This window comes from Juglans microcarpa x Juglans regia, chromosome 1D (genome assembly GCF_004785595.1).
Source record: "Juglans microcarpa x Juglans regia isolate MS1-56 chromosome 1D, Jm3101_v1.0, whole genome shotgun sequence".
Classification (NCBI taxonomy): Eukaryota; Viridiplantae; Streptophyta; class Magnoliopsida; order Fagales; family Juglandaceae; genus Juglans; species Juglans microcarpa x Juglans regia.
Genome location: NC_054594.1, coordinates 38,141,500 through 38,154,244, shown reverse-complemented (window position 1 = coordinate 38,154,244; position 12,745 = coordinate 38,141,500). Strand labels below are relative to the sequence as shown.

General features: G+C 36.1%; 1 protein-coding gene across 4 annotated transcripts in view; it reads left to right on the top strand.

The window, feature by feature from the left end:
* Positions 1-8,580, top strand: part of LOC121236718 (protein SIEVE ELEMENT OCCLUSION B-like) — a 30,857-nt gene extending 22,277 nt beyond the window's left edge. For 2 of the 4 annotated variants that reach the window (XM_041133162.1, XM_041133170.1), the window contains exons 2-6: positions 4,956-5,048; positions 6,394-6,843; positions 7,175-7,272; positions 7,420-7,550; positions 8,002-8,580. In XM_041133162.1, coding sequence (XP_040989096.1) covers positions 6,836-6,843; positions 7,175-7,272; positions 7,420-7,550; positions 8,002-8,466 — 702 coding nt within the window. In that variant the 5' untranslated portion in view covers positions 4,956-5,048; positions 6,394-6,835 and the 3' untranslated portion in view covers positions 8,467-8,580. Of the gene's footprint in view, positions 1-4,434; positions 4,806-4,955; positions 5,049-6,393; positions 6,844-7,174; positions 7,273-7,419; positions 7,551-8,001 lie in introns of those variants that run through there. The other 2 variants (XM_041133155.1, XM_041133147.1) reach the window with 2 other exon arrangements.
* Positions 8,581-12,745: the final 4,165 nt, after the last annotated feature.

Below are 12,745 nucleotides of genomic sequence, written 5' to 3'. Positions count from 1 at the left end.
CAGAGTTCAGAATGCATAACAAAATATTTACTTACAGAATGCGGAATCTGAACATTTGCTTTCAAAATGCATAATCAATTCATGTTATCAAAATATCATATTGAAACTTTCAGAAACATTCTTATTAAAAAAAAAATCCTTTAGCATATTATAACCTGAGACATCATTTTCATATCATATCAGAGCATTATATCGGGACAGAGACCATGCTTAACCTCTGTGGTAATGTTATAAACCACCATTATACCCGTGTCGGGGCTTTATATCACTATTATACCTATGGCGAGGCTGTAAACCGCTATTATACCAGTGGCAAGGCCATATATCACTATTATACCCATGACAAGGCCATAACGAAACAGAACAGAATCAGAAAGTCATGCTTAAGGTTTTCAGATATCACTATCAAAATAGAGTACTGAACAGATTTAAATAATTTCACACATTTAAAAATATATTCAGAACATCTTCGCATCACATGTACAAATTTTCATAAATTTTATATTCTTTCTTTTTGCATAGTTCAGAAGTAGGAATATTTTTCTCTTTTATACAGATTTGATGAGTAATTCAGAACAAATAACTGAGTTTGTTTCAAATTTCTTTTCATAACAAAACATGCATATTTTTCAAAATCAATCTCAGTTCATTTCTTTTATGTAAAGTATAGTATAAGAACCCCGCTTACCTCGATCGTTTAACTTCTCTAAATTTTTCCACAACTGTGTCAGACGAATGTCAATCCTCACCTATAAAATAGACATATAACTTACTTAAATTTCTAATTAAACACACATTTTGATATTTAAGCTTGCACTACTAAAGTAACTTATATTTCCGAAATTTCTAAGAATCTCATAACCATAACTATCTTTCCTTCTCAAATTAATCGATTTCCACTTAATTCTCTGACTATTAAACTTTAAATTATTTCGGTAAAATAAAGTGTATGGCTAACATAAGTACTCAATTACAATTAAGCCCGTGTAACATACATCTTTAGCTTAATATTCTCTTAATATAATTATAACAAAATATATTAAAGTAAAAGGCAAAATTTCATTTAATAAAATTAGACTTAATCTATTTTTAAAAGGGATCAAAATAAAGTTTCATACTTACTACTTACTTCTTACATTCATTTGTAAAAATATTAATACTAAATAATATAATTTAAATCCTTATTTATTTTCTTTATAAGTTCTTATATTTAAAACAAAGCCCTCAAGGCCTCACAAAATAAGTGTAATATATAAACAAAATCAAGCCAATATACAACCCGCATAAGGACAAGGTGTTTAGGAAATGACCATAAAATGCATGGGCTCTTTGGGAAGGCTAAAATTTACAAACAAATTTATGGAATTACAATCACTCAAACCAAAATAGTGTGACAAACAGACCATACTGACCAAGAGATATGGAGAGGCACAATAGGGCATTGAGCTAGGCAGAGGTCGAAAGGGGGTCAACGCGACGGCACGACACTGAGAGAAGGAGAGAAAACGTTATGAGAGGGAGAGAAAACGTGGTTTGTTGTTCTTGCACAAATAATACTTCCACCAATTTCTTTAACCACAGAACTAATGATCCAAGAAGAAACCATGTTATTACACTGTTCCCACATTTGGTACGGAGCATCTATCAAACTCGGCTGAATAATTGACCCATTTACAAAGCCAATTTTATTCTTTACCTTTAAATCCATCATCATGGATCTGCTCCATGTACGATAATTTTTCCTAGTGAGAACATTTGACACCAGCATAGCGCCTAGTGAATCACCATTTTGTAGATGATGAGGACTAGCAAAACTCTCCATATTCGATGAGACAGAAGCAGAAGATGAAGAAGCTATTGTATAACACCAACAGCAAACCCTTTTAAGGTATCTGCTTTGATACCATGAAACAGAGTAGAGGAAAAAAGAAGTTTGAAGAAGAGAAGGGGAGTTCCAAACTTATTGTTATTCAACTTGATCTGTTTACAATGTGAACTCTGTATTTATATACAATAATACTAGAGGTAAATGTAACAGAATGTAACTAACTTTGATACTGACCAATGGAAACATTACACATATTACATCTTATTTCTATGTACAATTTACAATGTATTAAATCTGTAATAAAAGGGGTGGTGGCACTTGACGGAGCTTCTTCTTCTTGATCCCATGCAACAATAGTTGAGTAGTTGGGCGTGTTGGGGTGCTGCAACAATGGACAATGGTTTTTTTTTTTTTTCTTTTTTATAGTGGCTGGAGGAAGAGTTGATGGTGTCCTTGCTGTCGTTAAGAGTAGGATTTGGTGGCTATGAAAGAAGAAAATATAGAGGGTAACATAACTTTGTTGTGTGCGTGAGATTGGTGCTGCTTCGATGTAGGGATGTGGGGAAGTGAACATGTACAACCCTAGCTTGAGGGAGTTTCTACATACGTGAGGATATGCATGTATTTATATAGGTAACTGAAATCCTAGAGAATGAGAAAAACAAAATGTAGAAACGTGTATGAGATATTGAGTAGTCATGTTGGGCTTTTAGAATAAAATCTTGGGCCACCACAAAAGAAATGCATACTTGGTTTATAAATTATTAAATGAACTTTAACCTAATTATAAGCTCAATAAAAATTTATATTTCATCATATAAATAATATTTTAGACTTGTGACTTATTCAAAAGTATTCGATAAATCTCAAACAGCATCCCATAAATATTAAACAAAAAATAAATTTATATAACACGTCTTGACCTGACCTTGGTGAGCCCGGGTGTTACAAATAATTTAGGAAAAAAAAAAATTATCGCCACAGATAACGGCATAAATACCATGCTAATCAGCTTTAACATTAACGCGCGGAAACTGAGAAAAGAAAGGAAAACAAGAAAACAAGAAAAAACAAAAAATGGGAGTGTGGGAGAGACCCGCAGTGTAGTGCAAAATATATATGTTTGACTCTCCGGTTCCTGAATGGGCACTTTTGAAGATACACACAAAATGATCAACGATTGAGAGTCCGAACAAGCGCACGGGAATTTGTGGAAGAGAGAGAGAGAGAGAGCGAGAGTAGAGAGGCTTACCTATGATGTCAGTGTGGACGATGGTGGCTGGATTTGGGTTTGAAATTCTGAGGGAGACGAGGTGAGATAAGGTGCTCTCGTGGAGCGTGGGTTTGAAAGTTTGCTCTTGTGCACCGGTCTGGAAATGACAAGAAATTCTTTTCAATCTTCACTCCGCTTGAGATTACCTCATCTCGTCTCTCCTAGAATTTCAAACTCAAATCCGCTCACGTGCATCATCCACACCGGCCTCGTAGGAAAGTCTTTTTGCAAATCCGGTCACCACCATCCACACCCCGTAGAGAGTTCTCTCTCTCTCTCTGAAGAAGGCCTTCAGTCCTCCTCCCACTCCCTCCTATGATCCGACCTCGAGTAATTGGACTCGCGAGAACAAACTCAGCCCCATGTCAGGATTTGTTTCTTAAAATTCTGATCTATCTCATCTCATTTTCTTCCTAAACATAACATAAACATAAATACTTTCAAATCAAATATTTTAAAATTTTCAAACTAATCAATACAAAATTTCTAAACTTAAAAAAAAATAAAATCAACTTTTTTAAATCTTTAAACAAAAATAATATTAAAAATTTATATTTTAACAATATTTTAACTTTATAATTTTTTTATTTAATTTTTTTCTTTCATTTCTCAAAATTTCAAAAAATATTAATTCAAACCATCTTATTACTATTCACAAACTATCTTACTATTATTTATAAGCTCTTTTTATGAATAGTAATAAGCTAGTTTGTAAATAATAAGATAGTTTGAGTTGAATATGTTTTGAATTTTGAGAAATGAGAGAAAAAGTTGAATAAAAAATATTATAAAATTAAAATATTATAATAATATAATTTTATATAACATTATTTTTATTTGAAAATTTAAAAAAGTTAAAATTATTTTTTATTTTTTATTTAAAAATTTAAAAAAATTGTAATAATTAATTTAAAAATTTTATATTTAAATTAAGTTTGATAATAAGATTTTATTCTGAGGCTCCAAACAAGCTTTGATTGATCTCGCCCATTTTTACAATTTCAATTCAGTGCCTTGTGTTAAAAAATAAAAATAGAAAATAAAAGAAAATTGATGCTACGCTGTGCAAACTGTTGTATAAATTGAAATATTAGTTCTAAAACTAAAGACATCAGCGCAGAAGAACTCGGTTCAAAAATTACTTCATTAAGGTTTATAATCTGGCCTATATATTCAAATGAGAATGAAAATAATAAAACAGGTTTATAATTTGATTTCGAGATGGACCCCACTTGAAGCGAGCATTCCAGACTTGGTTAGAATATAGACAAAAATTGAATTATTAGATTCGATTACAGGTTTCCGCTTGACGTACTCGTTATCTCTGTTTCCATGGTTGCTAGTAGGCCACGCAATTTGCATAAAAAAACACGAGCATCATCTGTCGGCGTCCTGCACCTAATCAATTAAAGAGCTTGATCTGCAAGACTGCAACGGCACATAAAAACCAGGCTGCGTCAAATATATGTACACACAAATATGAAAATTAGTTTCGGACTCTATTCTTATTGACTTGATATTTAGCATAACATGGGCAGCGGCTCGGAAGCATCAATGGCGTACAAGCTGGATGACGAGATCATGAATCAAGTTGCTGCTATCCGTGTTACTGGTGAAGGAAATTTTATTGACGCCGAGTCCCTTTTCGTTGTGGTTGAAGACATCCTTAAGCACACCACCCCTATTGTTGGTAGTTTTCTGCCGGTACACTACCGTCCTGCTTATTCGATCCATGAATCTGGCTATTGTGTTTGATTCATTTGGATCTCTCTTAGATTCCTTGAAACTTATCAGCAAGCCAGAGCTGTAGGTGAGTACATTCTTTTTTACTTACGGCTAGCTTACTGCGCGCAGGGTACCCAAGCACCTGTGATAAACGTTGAGGACATGTCCCCAAGTGCCAATTTCAGTTCCCCCTTCTGTATACTTAAGCAGATTTCCTGCAAGGTCAGCATTTGGCTTTTCTTTTAAAGTAATAATTTCCGTCGTAATGCTTTGTATCATTGTAGACAACCAAAATTAACCAATGGTGCATGGTTGATTCATATAAATTAATAATATTACCACTTTATCATGTTAGTTAGTTCTTATTTAATTTTTTTTTCTGCTGCAACTTTTCTGGTGCGAGGACAGTCATGATCTATTAATGACTGATTATTTTACCATAATGTTCATACTAATTGTGAATGATTAAAACGATTTCTTATCATACAAACATATTACAGTAGCTATTTAATTAATCTTACTAATGTTTTAAATTACCTTTGTTATCATAACTTTAAACTTTATTTAATTTCATCTCCTTTTGTTTTCTCTAAATTGGTGATTATGGGCTAGAGTAGAGTAATTATTTGTTATTTTATTATTATTATTTATTTTATTATTATTTTTCACTATTATTCACATAATATTTAACATCACCTCATTACCCAAATACAATATATATATATATATATATATATATATATATATATATATATATAACCTCTATCATTCATAAAAGGGAGAGAGAGAGGGACCCACTCTCCCACTTTCTAACTTTCTCAGTAATCATTTTAATAAAAGGAAAGAGTTTGGCTTACTTACTGATACAAATTCATTGGATATTCAGTTTGAAATATTAACTTATTAAATGACCACTTAAATCTTCTTGGATCAAAAGTTATCGTTGTCTAAAATCTTATCCTGGATGGACTTATCAAAAAAAAAAAAAAAATCTTATGTGGATGGAAAACCCTTCTATGCACACCAAATGTACATTTCAAATACCCACACCAAATATGCACTCTAAATATACACACTAAATATGCACACCAGTATATCTTAATTTTTTAAATATTTAAAGATGTTTAAAAAATATTTAAAAAAAAATGCAATTGTACTTATATGCATATTTGGAATGCACATTTAGTGTACACCCTAGTACTGTCCATTACTTACTTAGTAATATTATATACCATACTCACATTCTACTTTCATCCAATTAAGTAAGATGTGTCACATTTATCATCATTGGATGATAAAGAAACATCCAATAAATGATCATTCAATAGTGATAAATGTGTCGCATCTTAAAAAAAATGTGTCACATCTTAATTAGTAGGATGATAGTATGGTGTATAGAATTTTTCTTATATTGTGACCCGAACTTTTATTTTAAGCCTTTTTTTCTTACACTAATTAACTAAAATGGCTTACTAATTAGAAGACTAGCATAATTTATTCAAATATAATATATATTTGCCTTGAATGTCATTGATTAAAGAGCAAATAAATATGTAATTAATTATAGATGGATTGCAACGCTCCGGGTGAGGGAAATGCACACGAAACGACACTGTCAATACTTCGCATGTTATCAGACTACTCATGGGATGCAAGGGCCGTGATGACACTAGCGGCTTTTGCTTTTGGGTTTGGAGAATTCTGGTTCCTTGTGCAGTTGCAATCTTCTGATGAACTCGCCAAATCAGTGGCATCCCTGAAGCAAATACCAGTCTTAGTAGGGCGCATACAGTTTCAGAAACACCAGCAAGCATTTACTGAACTTATCAATCTGACCAAGGGAACAATGGAAGTGATTAGGTGCATTTTTGAGTTGGAGAAGCTTCCTAACTACGGTAGAGAGAATGTACCAGCATTGTCAAAAGCCTTGGACCATATCCCCATTCATGTTTATTGGGTCATCAGAACTGTTGTTGGTTGTTCGACTCAGATGACTCGCATCACTGGTGATGAGTAAGTTCTCATTGTCGATCCATTGCAATATTCCCTCTTCAAAATCTTAACTCGAGGTTATTTTTGTGTAAGAATATGGGTTTAGAAAATATGAAATATTAGGACAATTTCTCCACTTGAGCTATCGATCCTTGTGCGGGCAATGCTAACACAGTACTACTTTTCTATCCATGGTTCCAATGTTGTTGGATCTCTCTCAACGGAGAGTGCTGTGCAGTTTTTAATCAATGAGTACAGAATTAGAACTAATAAAGGTTCATTTGAAGTTATATATGTACCTGATATATAATCCCATATATAGCACTATTAAATGACCATGGTTGCCCTGATTTCAGGCAGCAAGCAGTGGACGACCTATCCAGCTTGGCTTACAATCTTGACCACATCCTCAACAATCTTAAGATGCAATTCAATATTTGCAAACAACAAATAGGTTAGCAACACACTGTTAAGAAAGCATAATTGCCCGAGTTCTAAAAAGAATGGAGTCCTCTTCTCTTGCATCTTATTACACCTAGATTGCAGTGTCACGAAAAGGGAGTAATGCTAAGGAAATATCTTGTTTAATTAATGCTTGTAGAGGCTACTGAGACTGAGGCTTATCAGATACTCGAGAATCAATTTCAAACGCACCCCACAATCACGGAGGTGATCAAAGCACTGTGTTATGGCAAGAGTAATATGCAGCTCCTCATTGACGGTTCTACTGAGGTTTGCTCTGGTAACCCATAACTCTGTATTGTTCTAACTATTACGAAGACACTGTTATTTCTTATTGCTTTCTTTCATGATTAACTAAGAAGCACCAGGCAGTTACCACAAAGAATAATTCTTATAATTGATCAGATCCTCTACATTTCTTAACCAAAATCACAATTATTTTATGAGTTGTGACATTTCTTCCATAAGGAATTAGTCGAATAAAGAGCCAATGGTAGCTGCCCTGTATACTAACGCAGAAAATAAAAACTACCCTGCATAAGATCAAGTCATGTCCACACAAAACAAGACGTGATATTACTATTTATAATTAACTATAGCTTAGCTGATATACAAATCGACCAATCTAATTAAGAGAATAATTAACTTGAATAAGAGCTACGTATCTCATCGGTTAGAACTTGAATCCGGTGCTAACGTCAGAATTATATCGCACAAACAGGTTAACTTCGATATACTGAAGCATAAGTACGTGCTATTGCTTATTTCGGGCCCAGACGTCTCCGAGAATGATCTTTTGACACTGAAACAGCTCCATCAAGAGATAGGAAATCGTGGTAAGATTGTGTGGATCCCAATTGTGGACCAGGCAACCCTCGACATGGAAAGGAAGTTTAGAAGCCGCGGCACCGAGCTGCCATTGTACATTGTGCACAAATTTTCACCTATTCCGGGCATCAAATTCATCAAGGAAGAGTGGCACTTCAGGCACGAGGCACTTGTTGTGGTGATTAACCCAAAAGTGAGGGTAGAACAGTGTATTTTACTGGAGCAGATAAAGGACATAAACTCCTTCCCTTGCTTCCGGAAGAAAAGGTTCGATGTTCTTGTCGATGGCATTTCTAGATGTGCCTGTCACTGTCTCTGTGTGCACGTACCTACCTCTAAATGTTGTCAACGCCACTAGCGCAAAGACGAAGGAACATGTACGAGGGGATAATGATGTGGGATAATGTGTGTTACATTTATGCACACAAACGAGATGAGCTTGACTGTGGAAAGTGCATGGACATGATCGAAATCTGTATTAATTACATGATGGTATATATCTGTGTTGAAATAAAAAACTACTAACTAATGTGGATATTGGATAAGCATGTATTATTGATATTTGCAGTAGAATATAAACTTGTTAGGTTTAAAATTTAAAATCCAAACAACCTCTAAAGCCACAAAAAAAAAAAAAAAAAATGTTCTACGTTATATATAGTATGTACCGTTAAAATCTCTAAGTTCATTTATCTTGTTCGAACAGGTATTACAGGTGAAATTTTTTCATATCGAAAGCTGATCAAACACATTCGAACACGTTATGGTGTGTAGAACGGTCTCACTCAATTTCGTTCTAAAAAATATTTTTTGATTTAATCCCAAAAACTGTACAAATGATAACTTTCATGAATTTTTTTTTTTTTTTAGGGCAAGATACTTCATTGACTTAATATATATAAAAGCCCCAGTTCCATGCATATTACAAACTTTGTAATTATTTCATTTACGGACAACTTTGTAATTTTTATTTCATTTATGAACAACTTTGTAATTATCCTTTGCTTTTATTGGAGGTATTAGTTTGTTTGGAAAAGCTAGCTGGCTAGGTAGCCTTCCAAAGCTCATTGGCAAGCAATCTGGGCAGAGACGCATGCAATGAGATATGGCAGTTAATTATGTTCTAATATTAATCCCATTGACAAGCAAACCAGAGAGAGAGAGATCAGAGAACCTACAGACCATGAGAGGACAAAGGCATTCTTAGTACGTAGATATATGTGTTCCAAAATTCATGCATTAACAATTAAGCTAAATTCTTTGATTTATTGTTGGAATTCCTTTGGACATGCCTAGGGTATTTTGGTAAATCTGGAGGGCGATTTATTTCCTTCTACTAGGGTTTGACGATTTGCCATTTTTTGCTCTGCTACTAAGGCAGCGGCTCATGCCCGCTCTGGGTGGCACTCTGGTGTCCCTTGTGGCCGGAGGAAATGAGAAGGAGACGGCTAGTGGTCGGTTGAAAGGGGTCTAGACTTGAGAAGAGGGTTGAGTCTGAGAAGGGTGGTCTGCCGTCTGGAGTGGGGGGAGAGAGATCGTCATTTGCGCAAGCTCTGCTGAGGCTATTGTCGCAGTCAAAATTTTGAATTCCTCTAAGGAAGCCAGAACAGATCAATGGTGAGTTGGGGTTTGTCTTCTCTGAGGTGGAGATAGACAGAGTAGCAGAGGACCTCAAATTTACCTTGTGCTGAAATTTCTGGCAGCAAGACTGTCAATCGATGTCTTACGACTGAAGATTATCAAAACTTGGGGTTTCTCTGAGGTTTCGATGGTCAACTTTATGGATGATTTCCACGTCTTCTTACATTTGACAAATGAGAAAGACTACCTTCATGCTTGGGCAAGAGTGGGGAGGATGGTGGCCGGATGTCAGTTCAGACTTTTCAATTGGACTGTGGACTTTGATGTGAAGGAGCCTTCAATTATGCCTCAATAGATCTTCCTACCAGGTTTGCCCCTTCATCTGTATCGGATTGATTGTCTACAAATTCTAGCTTCTAGATTTGGTAGATTTCTGGGTACGGATAATGCAACATTATATAGAACAAGGGTTACAGGGGTGAGAATTTTTGTGGAGGTTGATCTTCAAGATGAACCGATTGGTGGCTTCCTGTTAGTGGTTGGGCAAAAACCCCCTTTATGGCAGGATGTGGTTTATGAGAAGGGGGATTTTATTGCAATAAGTGTTTTAGGCAGGGGCATACGGCGGTCGTGTGTAGGGCTGGGGTGTTAAAGCCAAAGACTTTAAAAAAGATTGGGTTTATAAAGTCAGGGAAGGAAAGAGAAGAAAAAACATAGAGGCAGGTTGGGCATAAAGACACCCGAGTTAATTAAGCGGTTGTTGGGATGGTGGTGAAAAAGGAGACGGTACAGGAGGAGGTACGATTGGATGCTAGAGGACTAGGTTGTGAGCATAATTCCGGAAGAAGAAACGAGGGAGGCTGCTAGGGGACTAGTTTCTGAGGGAACTATCTTGTTATTGGATGCTAGAGTTAGTGAAGGCTATAACGATATGGAGAATGAGGAGGAGGGGGTGGATTCAGAAATTGGGGGTGAAAGTGATGGGCCAAAGGATAGAGTTGTTTGCAGTAATAGGTTTGAGATATTATCGGAAGGGGATGTTGAGTTCGTGGAGGATTGTCTAAAAGATTATCGATCGGACCCTGGGGTGCAAATGCAAGAGGTTTCAGCGATGAGAAAGTCCAGTATGGTGAAAGCCCAACCTCAAAAATTGAATCTATGATTGATAAAATTTTAGTGTGGAATATAAGGGGTTTAGGCATGTCAATTTTGGTGATTTCAAAACCTTTCCATGCGGTGGAAAAACTTCAGAGGTGGGCAATGAGTCTAAATTTCTTGAAGTTTAGTTCTAATGTGGAAGTAGGTGAAAAGATTGGGGTGTGTTGGAAAGAGGAAATCGATATGGACTTCTTAAGAATGACTAATCAGTCTTTCTCTGGGTTGTTCTTAGTGGATGGTAGAGCAGTAATTGCTTCGTTTATAGATGCGAAATGTTCATTGTGATGCCCTGACTCCCACGTACGAAAACGCGAGACTCATGACGTCGGGATTATGACACCACAAGTCACGCATCCCAACGATAAGTGTCAAGTGTGTACATGCAGAAAGTGTACAACAAAAATGTAGTGGATAAATTAAATAAGTCAACTAAGTACCAGACTGTACTACCAAAATAAAAGTATTATCGAAAATTATATAGTTATCCGTGAAATAAAGTAAAAAACCAAATACATAGAAAAAAGAGAAACAAATCCCATAATCCAAAAAGTGACCACATGTCACTCCTTCTGCGGAGCCGATCCCTCAGGCTTAACATCTTCATCTACATTAAAATTTGCGATACCATAAAATGGTACTGTAGGGTAAGGAATACCACATGAGATGTGAATCTTAGTAAGTAATCACACAAACAAACGAAGAGATAAAAATACATTAACGCATCCGACAAACATATGTGCACATGACAAAACACAAATATAAGCCAAAACCTTCATTTTCCCTGAAAATGATTATTTTCCAATGCACGTCAAAAGTTCGATTTTCCCAGAAAAATGCCCAAACATAAACCAACCATTTTCCCAAAAAAATTGTGCCCGTAACCATTGAATCATAAACCGCCTTTTTTCCGAAAAATGGCCCAACAGAACCATTTATCAGACACTGTAGGTGGGAATCACAAGTGGAACTCTACCACCATCTCTACCGCGTGCACCGTAGGCGGGAATCACATGCGAGACTACCACCATCCCTGCTTACCACAATCCCTACAGCTCGCGTTGTAGGCGGGACTACCGTCATCCTTACTTACTACCATTCCTACCGCATGCACCGTAGGCGAGAATAATAAGCGGAACTCTACCACCATCCCTACCGCATGCATCGTAGGCCAAAATTGCAAGCGGGACTCTACATCCATCTTTGCTTACCACCATCCCTATCGCTTGCACTGTAGGCGGGAATCACAGGCAGGACTTTACCACCATCCTTGCTTACCACCATCCCTATAGTCTCTTTTTCCTCTCTCTCAAACCGTTCAATCCATTCATTTCAAACATATCCAAAATCATCTCTCACATGAAAATCCAGTTTTCATTCACAACACGTGAGCATGCATGACATGATGCCTAACACAACATAAATGCAGGCAAGCATAATTCAATTAAATAAACAACCCATCTTCACATCCAACCAACCCCCATACTCCTTGAACTCCATGTTCGGCACAACCAACCAGACTGTAAAAGATTTGTTAGTGTAAAAATATATTTAAATTTCAAGAAATTCTTTGGGAAAATACTTACAGTACTAAAATATAATTTTCGAATGATTAAGGAGGTGCAAGAGGTGACGGCACAACAACGTAACATTGTCTTTTGGACTATAGCCTTGGATATCAAAAACTCAACTTTTGAATGAGGACAAATGAAGACTTGGAATGGCTAGGGAAGATATTAGGGGTGTTGGTGAAGTTAATGGGGGTAGTCGTTGGACGTGGGTGGCAACGTGGGTGGTGGTTGAAGGCCAAAATACCCAAATAAAAAATGGGGGTGGAGAGGCTTCAAGAGTGGTGGATCGGAGTTGAGGATGGGTGGGTTAGGTAGCTGGGAGGTCGCCGG